At 53.1% G+C, this 16816-nt stretch overlaps 1 protein-coding gene and 1 long non-coding RNA gene across 16 annotated transcripts; one reads left to right on the forward strand and one right to left on the reverse strand.

Annotated features, from left to right (window-relative positions):
• Positions 1-97: 97 nt before the first annotated feature.
• TAFAZZIN (tafazzin, phospholipid-lysophospholipid transacylase) lies at positions 98-10008 on the forward strand. 15 transcript variants are annotated; one of them, XR_608620.5, is made up of 13 exons: positions 98-230; positions 364-528; positions 1486-1531; positions 1761-1846; positions 2380-2469; positions 7839-7919; positions 8001-8042; positions 8327-8389; positions 8507-8559; positions 8953-9030; positions 9185-9418; positions 9539-9584; positions 9764-10008. XR_608620.5 is itself a non-coding variant. In XM_008952682.5 (11 exons), exons 1-11 carry the CDS (start codon positions 122-124, stop codon positions 9284-9286), a joined length of 915 nt encoding a protein of 304 aa, XP_008950930.1. In that variant the 5' UTR covers positions 98-121; the 3' UTR covers positions 9287-10008. The 15 variants fall into 15 exon arrangements, 9 of the variants coding, with proteins under 9 accessions (XP_008950930.1, XP_003806387.1, XP_008950945.1 ...); XR_010111227.1 differs by having other exon boundaries at positions 364-492; XR_608618.5 differs by having other exon boundaries at positions 9185-9584.
• Positions 10009-12675: 2667 nt separating this feature from the next.
• Positions 12676-16781, reverse strand: LOC112438360 (uncharacterized). The gene is made up of 2 exons (XR_008955230.2): positions 16420-16781; positions 12676-12917 (listed from the first exon to the last, which is right to left on the reverse strand). It is a non-coding gene; the product is annotated as an uncharacterized LOC112438360 (long non-coding RNA).
• Between the last annotated feature and the right edge of the window lie 35 nt (positions 16782-16816).

Genomic DNA, 16816 nt, shown 5'->3' on the forward strand with positions numbered 1-16816 from the left:
CTGTCCGTCCGTGCGCGGGCCAGTCAGGGGCCAGTGTCTCGAGCGGTCGAGGTCGCAGACCTAGAGGCGCCCCACAGGCCGGCCCGGGGCGCTGGGAGCGCCGGCCACGGGCCGGGTGGGGATGCCTCTGCACGTGAAGTGGCCGTTCCCCGCGGTGCCGCCGCTCACCTGGACCCTGGCCAGCAGCGTCGTCATGGGCTTGGTGGGCACCTACAGCTGCTTCTGGACCAGTGAGTGGGCCCAGGCCGAGGCAGGCCCGCCCGGGTACCCATGCCCGGCCGGAGGTGGGACTTAGGGTGGGGGACGCCGCGGCCCCGACCTAGCGGGCGAGCCCTGAGCGCCTGACCTCTCCTTCCCCGCCAGAGTACATGAACCACCTGACCGTGCACAACAAGGAGGTGCTGTACGAGCTCATCGAGAACCGAGGCCCGGCCACGCCCCTCATCACCGTGTCCAATCACCAGTCCTGCATGGACGACCCTCATCTCTGGGGTACCCGGGCCAGTGTGCTGGGCAGCGGGAGGAAAGGCGAGGATTCGGGACGGGCCCAGCCTCGTCAGAACAAACCCCTTCTCGCTGCCTTTTCATGGAGCCCTGGCCCTCCGATTTCCGGGTGTTCTGCCCCAGGGCTGAGACTTGGATTTGTGGCTCCTGCAGCATCCCTGAGGGAGCATGATTTGGAGAGGGCCTTGGGCATGGAGCAGGACCAAGGAACGGCCACAGGGCATATCTTACAGCTCCTTTAACGTCAGGCCTCCAGAACCCTCTGTTCTCTAAACCATCCAGGGCCCCACAGTCTTGGGAAAAATTTGGGGGTTGGACATAGGATATCCTGTGAGGAAGTTCTGGGCCAGGGACTGGAAGCCCAGTGTCCTGGCTTCAGGTTTGCCCCTGGCTGGGCGTGTACCGTTCAGCCCTATTTAGGAGCCTGGTTGCCATACCTAGAGGTTCCTGCTCTGCTGACTTTACAGGAAGTTGCTTGGCTCTGGTAACCAGATGGCCGGGTGGAGGGGTGCCCGGGGCTTCCACTCCTGAACAGAGGGCTTAGACTGTCCTAGAGTTCATGGGGAGCCACCTAGCCACACTGGAGCCCTTCAGAGCTCACCCTGGCTGCTGGGTGGAGAAAGGCCTATAGATGTCACAGGTGGATCCTGGGAGGCCAGGAAGGAGGACTTGGAGCCATCCACTAGCCTAGACTGGGCTGGTTGCAGTGACAGTACAGGGAGAAGTATAGAAGAATGGGCATTGTCCAAGTATGTTGGGGAGGTAGGCAGTCCAGGTGCAGTGATTAGTAAGATGTGGAGGGTGGGGGAGAGGGAGGAGCCAGGGAGAACTGAATGATCTGGCCTAAGGGTCTGAAAGATGCCACTTTGGGCTGTAGGGAAATGGTACTGCTGCTGTCCCTCATTCCCTGAGATGGGGTGAAGGAAGGGCACTCCCTGGGGATACGGGAAGTTGGGGCATGAAGCCTTTCCTGTCCTCTAGGGATCCTGAAACTCCGCCACATCTGGAACCTGAAGTTGATGCGTTGGTGAGGAGGAATGGGCCCCTCGAAGTGGGCCGGGCCGGCCCCACCTGCCTCTGCCCAGATTTGCCCTCCTCCTGCTCTGCCCAGGAGGTGGCGTCCAGCAGTCCAGGCAGGGCATGGGGTGGGGCCCCGCAGGCCCTCCCCTGTGCCTCCCTTCTGCATGCTGATGCTGGGGGCAGGGTGGTGGAGCCGGGTGCAGGGGGCAGGACTAATTGCATCTGTCCCTGCTTAGGACCCCTGCAGCTGCAGACATCTGCTTCACCAAGGAGCTACACTCCCACTTCTTCAGCTTGGGCAAGTGTGTGCCTGTGTGCCGAGGTGAGCTGCTCCTCCAGCGAGTGCAGGGAGGCACTTCTGGGGCAGGAAAGCTGGTGGCCAGTGTCTCTGTTTTGGAGGGACCTATGGGGGTAGGCATCCCGGGAGCCAACATGAGGCCCAGCTCCATCACATGCCAGCAGAGGGGACAGAGGCTGTGGGAGGAGGGATGGGTCCTTGGAGAGTCCTCAACTCTCTGCAACTGCCCAGGGATCGTGTGGACCTGGAGCCTTGGCATTAGAATTCAAGGAGGCATTATCCATACCCCCTTCTCTCAGGGATGTCACTAAGAGACTCATTGAGAACAGTGCGTTGTCATTGGTCCATGGTGGCAGTAGCATGTACCTGCAGGCCAGAGGGTTTTGCTTCTAGGAGAACAAACAGGCTTGTGGGGTGAGAACCCCAGGGGATAGGGGCCATTTTGATCCCTATTCTCCAGACAGGGAGGATCACAGAGATTAAGCTGCTGGCCCAAGGTCATGGGGTAGGAGGTGGCAAAGCCAGGATTTGAATCCAGATTGCTCCTTCCTCTGCAGGAGCAGAATTTTTCCAAGCAGAGAATGAGGGGAAAGGTGTTCTAGACACAGGCAGGCACATGCCAGGTGCTGGAAAAAGAAGAGAGAAAGGTAAGCCAGGCATAGCGGTTCACACTTGTCATCCCAGCACTTTGTGAGGTCGAGGTGAGAGGATCACTCAAGCCCAGGAGTTTGAGACCAGCCTGGGCAACATAGTAAGACCCTGTCTCTTTAAAAATAAAAATATTTTAAACAAAAGAAAGGTAGAAAATATGAGTTGTATGTAGAATATGAAGGTTCTAGAATAATCCTATTAAGAATTTTGGATTCTGGCTGGGCGCGGTGGCTCACGCCTGTAATCCCAGCACTTTGGGAGGCTGAGGCCAGCGGATCACGAGGTCAGGAGATCGAGACCATCCTGGCTAACACAGTGAAACCCCGTCTCTACTAAAAATACAAAAAATTAGCTGGGCGTGGTAGTGGGCGCCTGTAGTCCCAGCTACTCGGGAGGCTGAGGCAGGAGAATGGCGTGAACCCGGGAGGTGGAGCTTGCAGTGAGCCGAGATCGCGCCACTGCACTCCAGCCTGGGTGACAGAGTGAGACTCCGTATCAAAAAAAAAAAAAAAAAAAAGTGCCGGCCATGGTGGCTCCTGCCTGTAATCCCAGCACTCTGGGAGGCCGAGGCGGGCGGATCACGAGGTCAGGAATTCGAGACCAGCCTAACCAACATGGTGAAACCCCGTCTCTACTAAAAATACAAAAATTAGCCGGGCGTGGTGGTGTGTGCCTGTAATCTCAGCTACTTGGGAGACTGAGACGGGAGCATTGCTTGAACCCGGGAGGTGGAGGTTGTGGTGAGCTGAGATCCTGCCATTGCACTCCAGCCTGGGCAATAAGAGCGAAACTCCGTCTGAAAAAAAAAAAAAAAAAGAATTTTGAATTAGCTGGCTGCATTGGTGCATGCCTACAGTCCCAGCTCCTCAGGAGGCTGAGGTGGGAGGATCACTTGAGCCCTCGATTTTTTTTTTCCTTGAGACAATGTCTGTTTCTGTTGTCCAGGCTGGAGTGCCGTGGCGTGATGATGGCTCACTGCAGCTTCTGTTTCCTGGGTTCAAGGGATCCTGTCACCTCAGCCTCCTGAGCAGCTGGGACTAAGGAGTGTGCCCAGCTAATTCTTTTTTTTCGGTAGAGTTGGGGGTCTTACTACATTGCCAGGGCTGGTCTTGAACTCCTAGACTCAAGCGATCCTCCCGCCTCAGCCTCTCCAAGTGCTGGGATCACAGGCATGAGCCATTGTGCCCAACCCAGCCCAGGAATTTGAGGCCAGCCTGAGCAATATAGTGAGACCCCAGGTATAGATAGATAGGTAGATAGGTAGGTAGGTAGGTAGATAGATAGGTAGGTGGATAGGTAGATAGATAGGTAGGTGGGTAGGTAGGTGGGTAGATAGGTAGGTAGGTACCTAGGTAGATAGATAGATAGATAGATAGATAGATAGATACATACATACATACATACATACATACATACATACATACATAGATAAGATAGATAGATTGATTAGATAGATTAGATAGCCAGGTGGGGTGGCTCACGCCTGTAATCCCAGTGCTTTGGGAGGCTGAGGTGGGTGGATCACCTGAGGTCAGGAGTTTGAGACCAGCCTGGCTAATGTGGCGAAACCCTGTCTACTAAAAATACAAAAATTAGCTGGATGTGGTGGCGCACGCCTGTAATCTCAGCTACTCGGGAGGCTGTGGTGGGAGAATCGCTTGAACCCAGGAGGCGGAGGTTGCAGTGAGCTGAGATCATGCCACTGCACTCCAGCCTGGGCCACAGAGGGAGACCTGGTCTCAAAAAAAAAAAAAAAAAATATTTTTGTATTTGACTGTGCTCTCTCATCCAGGTGGTGACATGCTTGTATCTGTGGTTAAGAGATAGCATCTGCCGGGCGCGGTGGCTCATGCCTGTAATCCCAGTACTTTGCGAGGCCGAGGCGGGTGGTTCACCTGAGGTCAGGAGTTTGAGACCAGCCTGACCAACATGGCGAAACCCCGTCTCTACTAAAAATATAAAAATTAGCCGAGGCTGGGCGCGGTGGCTCACGCCTGTAATCCCACCACTTTGGGAGGCCAAGGCGGGTGGATCACGAGGTCAGGAGATGGAGACCATCCTGGCTAACAGGATGAAACCCCGTCTCTACTAAAAACACAAAATTAGCTGGGCATGATGGCAGGTGCCTGTAGTCCCAGCTACTCGGGAGGCTGAGGCAGGAGAATGGCACAAACCCGGGAGGCGGAGCTTGAGGCAGGAGAATGGCGTGAACCCGGGAGGCAGAGCTTGCTATGAGCAGAGATGGCGCCACTGCACTCCAGCCTGGGTGACAGAGCGAGACTCCGTCTCAAAAAAAAAAAAAAAGAGATACCATTCTAGTTGCAATGTGGCTGCAGCAGGGCTAGGTGGACATGAGGAGCCCAGTTCAGGGCTGTCACAGTAGCTCCAGCAGCAGATGATTGTGGCTGGGCCTCCCAAGTGTCACGTTGGAGAACCGGAGAAGGGGACTTCTTTGGGATGTACTGTGGACTTGTTGATAGATTAAGTGTAGGTGGGGAAGAGAACTCAAAGATGACACCAGGTGTTGGAGCTGAGCCACGGGGAGAAGGGTGCAAAGGGAAAGCAGTGCGGGGGCTGGGAGGGGAGAGGGTGAGTCCTGTTTTGCTTGTGCTGCATCTGAGGAGCCCCTCACCTGTGGAAGGAGAGCAGTCCCAGAGGCAGTGGGGTGTGCAGTTCTGGAACTTAGAAGAATGATCAGGGGGCTGGGTGCAGTGGCTCACGCCTGTAATCCCAGCACTTTGGGAGGCCGAGGCGGGCGGATCAAGTCAGGAGATTGAGACCATCCTGGCTAACACGGTGAAACCCCGTCTCTACTAAAAATATAAAAAATTAGCTGCGCATGGTGGCAGGCACCTGTAGTCCCAGCTATTCAGGAGGCTGAGGCAGGAGAGTGGCGTGAACCCGGGAGACGGAGCTTGCAGTGAGCTGAGATTGCGCCACTGCACTCCAGCCTGGGCGACAGAGCGAGACTCCGTCTCAAAAAAAAAAAAAAAATTATCAGGAATAAAGATACTGGGAATTCAACCACAAAAACCACAAAGTCACAAATACAGAGTGACAGTCTTCAGAGAGAGGGCAGAGGCCCAGGATGGCACAGAGGGAGAGAGAAGCCACCAAGATGGCAGGGAGCCATGGCCAGAGAGAAAAGCAAACCAGGCGCCTGTGGCACCATGGAAGCAGCAGGTGATGCTGGAGAAGCGTTTCCATGCAGTGACAGCTGCCAGAGCCAGATTATTATGGCCTGAGGGCTGGTGGTGCTGCAGTTGGGGGGGAATGGAGACCGCAGGGGGGGAATGGAGACCGCAGGGGCGGCAACTCCTCCCAGAGGTTCAGTTGGGAGGAAAAAGAGACGGAAGGGTAACCAAAGGATATTAGAGGTCAAGGAGGGGTTTATTATTTCTAGCTGGTCAAAGTAGAATGTGGTAAAACCCAATAAAGTAACAGCAAATAACAAAGAGGGGCTTTTAATGGAAAGCTGCAGTGCCTGCCCCTCACCTCCCTAGCCCCACTCCTCAGAAGCAGCCCCCTGGAGCGGTTTCTCTTTCTGCTGCTTTTGGAGGCTACTTCTGTCTCTGTAAAGGAACTTCTGTCTCTGTAAAGGAACAAGCAGAGGCCACAGTGTCTTGGCAAATGACCGTGGCATCGTTTATCCCAACCTGTTCTGAGAGATGGGGACTCTGCTGATTCACCCCTCGTCCCTGCCTCTTTAGTTCCTTCAGCAAAGAACTAATAATATGTCATTAAGGCAAAGGCAGTATTTGGCACACTTGGCTTCTGTGTTCCAAAAAATTCCCTTTTTCTCCAAGCGTAGATTTTAATATGGTATTTAAGTATCAAAGTGATTTGACACAAGTGACACAAGTGAGCAGTAGTAGCATTTGCAAAAGCTACAAATGATGAAGTCTTGCTCCAAAAGCATATTATTATTATTTTTTAAATTCCAGTTTCAAGCTCAATGGATAGGTTGCGTCAGTGGGTTTTAGTAGAGAAGGGGCCAGTACCTATGAAGACTCCCCTGTACTATTACACATGCTGCGTCCCAAGTAGGGAAACTCCAGTGGGTCATCACCCCCTCCCTCTAGCCCAAGTGGGCTGCTGGGTCAGGGCACTGTTTGGGTTGGGTTGAGATTCCTGGATCCCTAACTAGCACCTTCCAAAGAATCGGCCTTGCAGAGAACAAAGTTCATTGCCAGAGGTATTCCCAATGTCTGTCTCTCGCTCTGTGATAGGGCTTCTTTACTCCCCACTTTATAAGATGAGGATATCTGCTATACCCCATTCCTTCAACCTCTCCACCTCTTTCCTCTTTTGTCTGCCATGTGATTACTTTTCCATCACCAAGGTTGATGTGTACTTACTGTCTCCAAGCGTCCCCAGGCTTCCAGCCAGCACGCAGCAGCCAACATTGGCTTCAGAAGGAAGGAGGTTTGCATTTCCTTCTCTTGGGTCCAGTGCCATGGTCTCAGGGTTATCTCCAATGTGGAAAGTTGCTACACCAGGAGCAGTTTGACTCCACTGTTTTTCAGTCTAGCAAGTTTGAGTTTTTCCCAAGCTCTTGATGTGTGTTCAAATGAATGTTCTCCCTTTCCCAAGAGACCTCCCTATAAGGGAGGGTCTAGTTTCCCGGGGTGCCCTGAGAAGAAGGGGTCAGCAGGGGGGAGGAATGGTGGAGGCTGAGGCCTCAGGCAGGTGCCCTGTGAGGAGTGGCTGTGACAAGCGGCTGAGATCCCAGCAAAGGGTTGTTGCCCAGAATCTGGGGCCTAAGCGAGGTTGGAAATCACAAATGCACTTGGTTTCTCTAGCAGCTGGCACATGGTAGGATCAGCCCAGGAGGGGCACCTTCAAAGAGAAAGGAACGCATGAGGCTCCGAGAGCGGTCGGCTGGCAGCCAGGGCCTGGCTGGGGAGGGAGGGCAGGTGGTGCGCTGACCTGGGGATCTTTGAGAGCGTGCAGGAGTATGTGGCTGAAGCGGCCCAGCTGGTGAGCCACTGAAGATGGGGGTCATAGGTAGATGGAGGAATTGCCAGGTCAGAATCTCGGTAGGAGATGACTTGAGCTGATGCTGCCTGGCACATAGGGGTTTAGAAGATATTAGGAAGGAAGCCCCACAGCGTGCCCAAGTGCCATGCAGGCCCTGGAGACGGTCATTGGAGGGCGTCTGTGGATGGCGCAGTGGGGGATGGGAAGTCCCTAATCTGCTGGGGCTTTCCCAGCAAGCAGGGACTGAGGGGGATAGTCCCCAACACATGGGCCCCAGGGAGAAGGGCCTGTTTCATTGAGGTTTGGAGAGTGTTGAGGGTAAGCTAACCTGTCACCCCACGCCCCCGAGAATGGTTACTGATAGGGAGAGGCCTTTTCCTTGCAGGAGATGGCGTCTACCAGAAGGGGATGGACTTCATTTTGGAGAAGCTCAACCATGGGGACTGGGTGCATATCTTCCCAGAAGGTCAGCAGGGCTGACTGGGTCGAGCCCCCCCAGTATGAGCGGGATGGGCTCCCAAGCTTCGCCTCTGTGCTCTCTCACCAGGGAAAGTGAACATGAGTTCCGAATTCCTGCGTTTCAAGTGGGGTAAGGGCTGCTGGTCTCTGGCCACAGCCATCCTCCCGGCCCAGAGATGGCCCTGTGGGCCCCTGGCTCCCGCCCCCTCGGGCTGGGTTGTATGGGGGTAGATGGGCGTGTTGTAGCGCCAGGAAGGGGACAGGTGCTGAGACTAGGCCTGCCTCTCGCAGGGGCTTGCCCAAGGGAGCTGAATTGAACTGGAGGATGTCGGGGGTGGCAGTGGCCAGAGGCTGGCACAGAAGCTTGGCTCAGGGCCCAGCTTATGCTAACATTTCTACCTCCCCACTGGGCAGGAATCGGGCGCCTGATTGCTGAGTGTCATCTCAACCCCATCATCCTGCCCCTGTGGCATGTCGGTGAGCCTGGGGACGGGGACAGAGAGATGGCATCTGGGGTGGGGGGCCTGGGACTCCCTCTGGTCCCAGGCTGCCCTGCTCCACCCCACGTCTGGCCTTCTGTCCACTGTGCTGCAGGAATGAATGACGTCCTTCCTAACAGTCCGCCCTACTTCCCCCGCTTTGGACAGGTGGGTGGGGACTGCTGACCTTTGGCTGTCTGCCTGTCTGCTGTCTGCCCCGTGTCTCCCACTCAGCACTATGGAGGCCAGCTGCAGGAGGAGCTGAGCATGAGGCTACAGCAGGGGACAGAGTGGAACATAGACAGGGACTTCCTGGCACTGAGACATTAAAATGAGAGCAGAGGAAGTCAGGCTGGGGCAGAGGTGGGCTGTGGGGTCAGGACAGGACAGGTCATCTACAGCACAGGACCCAGGACCAGGACCTTGTTTTAGAGGAAGAGTGGCCCCTGGGGAGTGTGTGGCACAGCAGGGCCGGGGCTTAGCTTCTGGCTCCCGGGTTGCTTGGGCTGGGGCTGTGGGCACTCCTACTGCTCCTCATCACTCTTGGCGGCCACCCCACAGAAAATCACCGTGCTGATCGGGAAGCCCTTCAGTGCCCTGCCTGTACTCGAGCGGCTCCGGGCGGAGAACAAGTCGGCTGTGAGTTTCCTCCTGGGTCCCCCGTAGCTGTCCCCGGACCCCCTGCTGCTGGCTTCCAGCAGGGTGCCTCCACCCTCTCCATCCCGTCACCCTCCCAGGGCACCTTGGCCAAGCTTCCCGAGGGGTGCAGGCCATCCCTGGTCCTTTCCCTCAGGTGGAGATGCGGAAAGCCCTGACGGACTTCATTCAAGAGGAATTCCAGCATCTGAAGACTCAGGCAGAGCAGCTCCACAACCACCTCCAGCCTGGGAGATAGGCCTTGCTTGCTGCCTTCTGGATTCTTGGCCTGCACAGAGCTGGGGCTGAGGGATGGACTGATGCTTTTAGCTCAAACGTGGCTTTTAGACAGATTTGTTCATAGACCCTCTCAAGTGCCCTCTCCGAGCTGGTAGGCATTCCAGCTCCTCCGTGCTTCCTCAGTTACACAAAGGACCTCAGCTGCTTCTCCCACTTGGCCAAGCAGGGAGGAAGAAGCTTAGACAGGGCTCTCTTTCCTTCTTGCCTTCAGATGTTCTCTCCCAGGGGCTGGCTTCAGGAGGGAGCATAGAAGGCAGGTGAGCAACCAGTTGGCTAGGGGAGCGGGGGGCCCACCAGAGCTGTGGAGAGGGGACCCTAAGACTCCTCGGCCTGGCTCCTACCCACCGCCCTTGCCGAACCAGGAGCTGCTCACTACCTTCTCAGGGATGGCCGTTGGCCACGTCTTCCTTCTGCCTGAGCTTCCCCCCTACCACAGGCCCTTTCCTCAGGCAAGGTCTGGCCTCAGGTGGGCCGCAGGCGGGAAGAGCAGCCCTTGGCCAGAAGTCAAGCCCAGCCACGTGGAGCCTAGAGTGAGGGCCTGAGGTCTGGCTGCTTGCCCCCATGCTGGGGCCAACAACTTCTCCATCCTTTCTGCCTCTCAACATCACTTGAATCCTAGGGCCTGGGTTTTCATGTTTTTGAAACAGAACCATAAAGCATATGTGTTGGCTTGTTGTAAAATGTCTCTGGCCTCTCTGTAGGGGTGAAAATGGGAAGTGACTGCTGGACAGAAAGGCTGAACCCTTAGTGCCCTGGGGACATGGAGCACACTTGAGCAGATGGGCATCAACCTCTTCTGCACCAGTCACTTAAGGCTTCAGTTATTGTCTGTAATCCCTGTAACAACATTGCAGAAATAGGGATTAATCTCCTCATTTTGCCAAGGAGGTGGAGTGAGGCTAATGAACTTGCTTCAAAACCCAAAGCTAGCCAGGTAGATTGGGGCCACACTTCAGAGAGCCCCAAGTGTGGAGAATCAATTGGATCCTACCTGGGCTGCATCATAGGTGGGAGAGGAGCTCTGAAGAGCCCAGCAAGTAGCCAGCCATGAGCAGTGCACGCTGTGATCAGGAGGTAGGATTGGGGTTGCCCAGTTGGAGCTGGGGGTCCTGGGTGGGAGCAAAGGCAAATCCAGGGTGGTGGCGTAGGTAGACACAGTATTAAAAATACTATAACAGAAACGTGGAAAGAAAGAAAATACAGAACCACCAAAGATGAGCCAGCAACAAGAGAAGATTCAGACAACCAGGTCTTTCAGCAGTGTTGGTGCCTAATTATTTCAAAATAAAAGGTTTTTAAAAAAATGACCAAAAAGGGAAAAAATTACCTGGGAAAAAACAAACACTTGTAATTAAATATAGATAGAAGCAGCTGGGCACCATGGCTCACGCCTGTAATCCCAACACTTTAGGAAGCCAAGGTGGGCGGATCATTTGAAGTCAGGAGTTCGAGACCAACCTGGCCAACATGGTGAAACCCCATCTCTACTAAAATACAAAAATTAGGCCAGTCGCAGTGGCTCACACCTGTAATCCCAACACTTTAGGAGGCCGAGGCAGGCAGATCACCTGAGGTCGGGAGTTTGAGACCAGCCTGACCAACATGGAGAAACCCCGTCTCTACTAAAAATACAAAATTAGCAGGGCATGGTAGCGCATGCCTGTAATCCCAGCTACTTGGGAAGGCTGAGGCAGAAGAATCGCTTGAACCTGGGAGGCGGAGGTTGCGGTGAGCCGAGATCGAGCCATTGCACTCCAGCCTGGGAAACAACAGCGAAACTCCATCTCAAAAAAAAAAAAAAAAAGGCTGGGCATGGTGGCTCACACCTGTAATCCAAGCACTTTGGGAGGCCGAGGCAGGCAGATCACGAGGTCAGGAGATCGAGACCATCCTGGCTAACATGGTGAAACCCCGTCTCTACTAAAAATACAAAAAAATTAGCCAGGCATGGTGGCGGGTGCCTGTAGTCCCAGCTACTCTGGAGGCTGAGGCAGGAGAATGGCGTGAACCCGGGAGGCGGAGCTTGCAGTGAGCCAAGATCACACCACTGCACTCCAGCCTGGTCGACAGAGTGAGACTCCGTCTCAAAAACAAACAAAAAACCCCCAAATAATTAGCCGGCGTGATGGCGCACACCTGTAATCCCAGCTACTCAGGAGGCTGAGGCAGGAGAATCACTTGAACCCAAGAGGCAGAGGTTGCAATGAGCTGAGATTGTGCCACTGGACTCCAGCCTGGGCGATAGAGGGAGACTTCATCTCAAAAAACAAACAAACAAATAAACAAACAAAAAAACACACCAGGCACAGTGGCTCACGCCTGTAATCCAGCACTTTGGGAGGCCGAGGCAGGCAGATCACAAGGTCAGGAGATCGAGACCATCCTGGCTAACACGGTGAAACCCCATCTCTACTAAAAATACAAAAAAAAAAAAAAAAAAAAATTAGCCAGGCGTGGTGGCAGGTGCCTGTAGTCCCAGCTGGAGGCTGAGGCAGGATAATGGCGTAAACCCAGGAGGTGGAGCTCGCAGTGAGCCGAGATCGTGCCACTGCACTCCAGCCTGGGCAACAGAGCGAGACTCCGTCTCAAAAAAAAAAAAAAATTAAAAATAAAAGAAAGAAAAAGGAATATTTTGATACATGCTATCAAATGGATACTCTCAAAGGATTTTCAAGAAACATTATGTTAACTGCAATAAGCCGGAAACAAAAGGCTGCATATTATATGATTCCACTTATATGATGTACTTACCGGCTTCAGATCCAGAGTCAAAAAGTAGAAGGTTGGTTTCCAGGGCCTGGGAGGATGGGGGAATGGGAAATTGTATAATGGGGACAGAGCTTTAGTTTGGGAAGATGAAAAGAGTTCTGAAGATGGATGGTGGTGATGACTGTACAACAGTGTGAACGTACTTAATGCCACTGAACTGTACAGTTAAGAGTGGTTAAGGCCGGGCGTGGTGGCTCACACCTGTAATCCCAGCACTTTGGGAGGCCGAGATGGGCGGATCACCTGAGGCCAGGAGTTTGAGACCAGCCTGGACAACATGGTGAAACCCCCATCTCTACAAAAAAAAAAAAAAAATTAGCTGGGCATGTTGGTGGGTGCCTGTAATCCCAGCTACTCAGGAGGCTGAGGCGGGAGAATCACTGAAACCTGGGAAGCAGAGGCTTCAGTGAGCCAAGATTGTGCCATTGCACTCCAGCCTGGACAACAAGAGCGAAATTCCATCTCAAAAAAAAAAAAGAAAAAAAAAAGGCATTTCACAGAAGAGGAAACACAAAAGGCAGAGTGTGCACGGTATGGGTTTCCTGTGGCTGCAGTAACAAAGTGCCAGAGACTGGGAAGTTTAAAGCAACAGAAATTTATTCTCTCCCAGTTCTGAAGGCCAGAAGTCCGAAATCAAGGTGGCACCAGGGTGGGTTCCTTCTGGGGCTGTGAGGGAAAGTCAGCTCCAGGCCTGTCTTCTGGCTTCTTCCGGTGGTTCCCAGCGATGCTCCGTGTTCCTTGGCTTGCAGAGGTGTCATTCCAATCTCTGCCTTCAGCTGCATGCGGTGCTCTCCTCCCTGTGTCTGTCTCTTTTTCTCCTCCTTTAAAAACACCATGCATTGATTGAACTAGGGGTCACCCTTATGCAGTATAACCTCACCTTAACTTGATTCTGTCTGCAATGACTTTTATGGGGACACTACTCAACCCAGTGCATATACTCTATGACCTAGCAATTCCCCACCTAGTTATATACCTATTGAAATGAACATCTATGTTTAACAAAAGACACATACATCGGCTGGGCGCAGTGGCTCACGCCCATAATCCAAGCACTCAGGCCGAGGCGGGCAGATCTTGAGGTCAGGAGATAGAGACCATCCTGGCTAACACAGTGAAACCCCGTCTCTACTAAAAATACAAAAAATTAGCTGGGCATGGGGGTGGGCACCTGTAGTCCCAGCTACTCAGGGGGCTGAGGCAGGAGACTGGCGTGAACCCGGAAGGCGGAGCTTGCAGTGAGCTGAGATCACGCCACTGCACTCCAGCCTAGGTGACAGAGCGAGACTCCGTCTCAAAAAAAAAAAAAAAGAAGAAGAAAAAGAAAGACGTATACGTAATTGTTCACAGCAGCATTAGCCATAACAGCCCAAATGGGAAACCAACCAAATGTCAACAGTTGAAGGACACAATCAATGGTGACGTATTCATCCAGGGGAATACTATGCAGCAACATTGTTACATGCATAGTAACATCCCAGCACTATGCATTAATCTGCCAATGTTGAGCAAAGAATCTAGACACAAAATAATACTTCCCTTCAGAGTGGAGGAGAAGGCTGAGTGCGGTGACTCACACCTGTAATCTCAGCACTTTGGGAGGCCAAGGTGGGTGGGTCACCTGAGGTTAGGAGTTCAAGACCAGCCTGACCAACATGGTGAAATCCCGTCTCTACTAAATACAAAAAATTAGCCGGGCGTGGTGGCACATGCCTGTAATCCTAGCTACTCGGGAGGCTGAGGCAGGAGAATTGCTTGAATCCGAAGGTTGCAGTGACCCGAGATGGCGCTATTGCACTCCAGCCTGGGCAACAAGAGCCAAACTCTGTCTCCAAAAAAAAAAAAAAAAAGAGTGGAGGAGGGAAAAATATTATACTGAATAATTTCCTTTATTTAAAGCCTCAAAACAGCCAAAACAACACATCCCATCATTTTTAGGAATGCATGCTTAACTGGTCAAACTATAAAGACCAAAGTGATTAGCCTAAGAATCAAGTTCATGGTCACATTGGGAAGTGATAGTAAGGGTATGAGAGGGGCTTTCGGGGCAATGATATTCAAATTCTTGACCTGGGTGATGCCATGGAACTGTCTGCTTTGATAAGCATTACACTGTACATCTTTATTTTGTGGGGTTTTTTTTTTTTTTTTTTGAGACAGAGTTTCGCTCTGTCACCCAGGCTGGATGGAGTACAATGGCATGATCTCTGGTCACTGCAACCTCTGCCTCCTGGGTTCAAGCGATTCTCCTGCCTCAGCCTCCCGAGTAGCTGGGATTACAGGCGCATGCCACCATGCCCGGCTAATTATTTTGTATTTTTAATAGAGACGGGGTTTCACCATGTTGGCCAGGCTGGTCTCGAACTCCTGCCCTCAGGTGATCCGCCCGCCTTGGCCTCCCAAAGTGCTGGGATTACAGGCGTGAGCCAATGCGCCTGGCCTACTTCTTTTCTTTTTTGGGTTACGTTTCACCATAGAAATGCTTTTTTTTTTTTTTGAGACAGAGTCTCGCTCTGTCGCCCAGGCTGGAGTGCAGTGGCACGATCTCGGCTCACTGCAAGCCCCGTCTCCCGGGTTCACGCCATTCTCCTGCCTCAGCCTCCCCAGTAGCTGGGACTACAGGCGCCCGCCACCACGCCTGGCTAATTTTTCATATTTTTAGTAGAGATGGGGTTTCACCGTGTTAGCCAGGATGGTCTTGATCTCCTGACCTCGTGATCCGCCCGCCTCGGCCTCCCAAAGTGCTGGGATTACAGGCATGAGCCAAAGTGCCCGGCCCTTTTTTTTTTCTTTTTTTTGAGATGGAGTTTCGCTCTTGTTGCTCAGGCTGGAGTGCAATGGCACGATCTCGGCTCACTGCAACCTCCGCCTCCCAGGTTCAAGCAATTGTCCTGTCTCAGCCTCCTGAGTAGCTGGGACTACAGGTGCCCGCCACCACGCCCAGCTAATTTTTGTATTTTTAGTAGAGACGGGGTTTTGCGGTGTTTGCTAGGCTGGTCTCAAACTCTTGACCTCAGGTTATCTGCCCACCTCAGCCTCCCAGTGTTGGGATTACAGGCGTGAGCCACTACGCCCAGCCAGGATTTCAATGAACAAAATGCTTTTACCCTAAAGATGAAGTCCCCAGACAGAAGGTGCTCATTGGTGCTGTCAACATTTGGTGATTGGTTCAGTTTAGATATCGCCTCCTGGTGGGAGCAGCTTCATGGGTGCCCCTCTCCTTACATCCCTCCCAGTCCCATGTCTCAACCTTTGGAACATTCATGACCCTGTATCATGACCTGCTGTCCTGCATGTCCTCTAGACTAAACTGTCAACTTCCGGGGCAGAGTCCAGGTGCCTGGCCCATAGCAGGTGCTTCAGGAAGCCTCCAGGGCCATCACTCCAGGGACCCCTAGCAATGCAGGGAAGAATAAAAGCAGCCACAGGTGGGTTTCTTCCCTAAGCATGGAAGCAGCTCAGCAACAGAGTCCTGGCGGAGGCAAGATTGCCTTCCGCATTCCAGAGGAAGTATTTGCCTTGAAACTATGTAACAAAAGTAACAGAAACATAATAGACATGCTTTCCTTTTTAAGTTTGCTGGATTCTCCTGGGATACAGTGAAGCTCCAGTGAAAACCTCTCTCCTCAGCTAGTTAAGGCCTGGAAATGGCCACTTGGGGGTTTCCCTAAGCACCCGAAACTCAGTGAGCCCCCAAGTGACCTCGTCTCCCAGTCCCCAACTCAGAGAGACCCAAAAGCTACAATCTTCTTTGACTGTATCGTCAGACCCACTTCCTCTCTCCAGCTCAACTGCCACTATCCTAGTCCTAGTCTGAATCACATGTGACAATCATGACTACAATCTTTTTTTTTTTTTTTTGAGATGGACTCTCACTCTGTCGCCCAGGATGGAGTGCAGTGGCGTGATCTCGGCTCACTGCAACCTCCGCCTCGCGGGTTCAAGTGATTCTCCTGCCTCAGCCTCCCGTGTAACTGGGACTACAGGCGTGCGCCACCATGCCCAGCTAATTTTTGTATTTTCAGTAGAGATGGGGTTTCACCATGTTGTGCAGGATGGTCTCGATCTCTTGACCTCATGATTCGCCCGCCTCGGGCTCCCAAAGTGCTGGGATTACAGGCGTGAGCCACAGCACCCGGCCCGTTAGGGTGTCTTTGATGCCACGCTTCGCTCTGGGTTTTCTCCTTCCTCTTTGATTGCTCCTTGTCCGATCTCTTTTCTGGACCCTTCTCCTCCTGCCCAATGTAAGTGCTGGGTGTTCCCCTAGATGCTATCCTGAGCCCGCTTCACTCCTCGTTCTAAGGGATTACAGTCTCCTCTCACCTGTATCAGGGAGGGTCCATCTGCAGGAAAAAGACACCACTTTTGCAATTTTAAGGAAAAGGATTAAAACAGGGATTGGCCGGGTGCGGCGATGCGCGCCTGTAGTCCCACTTTTCCGGAGGCTGAGGCGGGAGGATCGCTTGAGCCCGGGGACTCGAGACCAGCCTGGCCAACATAGCGAGACCCCGTCTCTAAAGAAAAAAAAAAGACAAAAGAAGAGAACAACAACAAAAAAACCAAAATAAAAATAAAAATAAAAACGGACGGGCGAACGCGTCGGGTGGACGTAGGGTTCCGCGAAGCCTCCCTGTCCCTCTTGTCTCGTCCTAGTCGGTCTAGCTGGGCCCCATCCCCTTTCCCACTCGGAGCGTGAGTGCCTGGAGACACGTACAGCCAA

This window comes from Pan paniscus, chromosome X, assembly GCF_029289425.2.
Source record: "Pan paniscus chromosome X, NHGRI_mPanPan1-v2.0_pri, whole genome shotgun sequence".
Lineage (NCBI taxonomy): Eukaryota > Metazoa > Chordata > Mammalia > Primates > Hominidae > Pan > Pan paniscus.

Excerpts from the sequence above, each read along its gene's own strand:
- TAFAZZIN (XM_008952682.5), top strand. The coding sequence starts at position 122 with ATGCCTCTGCACGTGAAGTGGCCGTTCCCCGCGGTGCCGCCGCTCACC. Across the intron at positions 1,847-2,379 it reads GTGTGTGCCTGTGTGCCGAG|GAGCAGAATTTTTCCAAGCA; the intron begins GTGAGCTGCTCC and ends CTTCCTCTGCAG. Across the intron at positions 7,920-8,000 it reads GGTGCATATCTTCCCAGAAG|GGAAAGTGAACATGAGTTCC; the intron begins GTCAGCAGGGCT and ends CTCTCTCACCAG.